We start from the raw sequence: 1,345 nt of genomic DNA on the forward strand, positions 1-1,345 counted from the left end.
AACAACATGCCTATTTTCCTACTTTTGTCCCCTACTTCCACCTTAATTTTCTTACTAACTCATATAATAATCTGATTATTTAATAGATTTATTCACTAAAAACATGCAACTCATTAAAAAGTAAGAAAAATACCTGCAATATGCGAATGAGTCTCAAAGCTTGTCTGTGTAGTATAAATAAGTTGCTGTGATGCTAATCACATCTTACTAACCATATATATTACGTAGCTCTTTTGTGAAATAAAAAAACAGAACATTATAGGGTGACTTAATTAATCTTGTATTTTGCTAGTAGCTTGTCACCTACAGCTGTTTGTTTCACAAATAATGAAGCTTTATCTGATAATTACTGTGTTTCTACTATCAGATCTTCACTATTACCAAGCTGAAGGTATGTATACTATTAAAGTTTAACATTTTTCAACCCCATTTTGGCATTGTTACGTCCAACTTATATAACCATCTTTTTGTTAAGTTGGTATACAAATTAATCATATCCTCATATATTACTGTACCTTTTATTTATACATGTTTTGTTATTACTCTTATAAAGGTACAAGGCTAGGAAGTCTCATTTTTTCAGCTACTAACCATCAAGAAATCATCAAGGTTAGTATCTTAACCATTATTTAAACTATGATATAATTATATAAGTGGTACTATAGTAAGTATATATATTGTTAAGTGATTAGAGTTACTAATCTTTTGATCATATATTGATTAATTTGTTACAGATTTCATCGATAAAAGGAAGCCATCAACATAATGAATTGCTTGCGAAAACTGATGAACTTTCATCAAGTAGCACATTAGCCAAAAAAAGATCATTATCATACAAAGTAGTAGTAATCAAGAGGTCTCATAATCATGACCACTGGCTACCAAAGATTCATGAAGACTACTTTGGCCCCAGACATCACATGCCTAGACACCATTGATCAAAACATTTTTCAAAAAATTTGAGTGGTTGATTGATCATCTTTGTTAGCCATATTTTTTTTTTTTTTTTGTATCTTGTAGCATTTTTAACATTTTTTATTTGTTGATTTCATGAGTTATATGTATGCCCTTTAAATATGGGAAAATATATATATCTTGCTTCAATGGCATAATCGTCTGTTACTATATCTTCGATTTTTTTGGCTTTGGAACATAACCGGACTTCCCATCACCAGTTTGGTCTGTGTTGCATGAAACCGGACTTTCCACCACCGGCTTTGAGTACAGTTAAGGATTTAGGGGGAAAAAATGAAGTTGTTTATCTTAAGAAAAATTCAACTATTGTTCAATGTTGATAATGGTCAACCCCATTTACCCTCAAATGTTAGCTTGGGCTACTTTTGGA

The 1,345-nt window shown here is 30.9% G+C and overlaps 1 protein-coding gene across 1 annotated transcript; it reads left to right on the forward strand.

Annotated features, from left to right (window-relative positions):
* The first annotated feature begins 261 nt into the window (after window positions 1-261).
* Window positions 262-1,014, forward strand: LOC139872031 (uncharacterized). Its single transcript, XM_071859817.1, has 3 exons — window positions 262-391; window positions 554-609; window positions 735-1,014. The coding sequence occupies exons 1-3, from the start codon at window positions 328-330 to the stop codon at window positions 936-938; spliced, it is 324 nt and encodes a 107-aa protein (XP_071715918.1). The 5' UTR covers window positions 262-327; the 3' UTR covers window positions 939-1,014.
* Window positions 1,015-1,345: the final 331 nt, after the last annotated feature.

The sequence above is a fragment of the Rutidosis leptorrhynchoides genome, chromosome 10, assembly GCF_046630445.1.
Source record: "Rutidosis leptorrhynchoides isolate AG116_Rl617_1_P2 chromosome 10, CSIRO_AGI_Rlap_v1, whole genome shotgun sequence".
Classification (NCBI taxonomy): domain Eukaryota; kingdom Viridiplantae; phylum Streptophyta; class Magnoliopsida; order Asterales; family Asteraceae; genus Rutidosis; species Rutidosis leptorrhynchoides.

What these genes read in the sequence shown, in the direction of transcription:
- LOC139872031 (XM_071859817.1), top strand. Translation starts at nt 328, where the DNA reads ATGAAGCTTTATCTGATAATTACTGTGTTTCTACTATCAGATCTTCAC. An exon ending in TCACTATTACCAAGCTGAAG is followed by an intron (nt 392 to 553) that starts GTATGTATACTA and finishes ACTCTTATAAAG; the next exon opens with GTACAAGGCTAGGAAGTCTC. An exon ending in ACCATCAAGAAATCATCAAG is followed by an intron (nt 610 to 734) that starts GTTAGTATCTTA and finishes AATTTGTTACAG; the next exon opens with ATTTCATCGATAAAAGGAAG.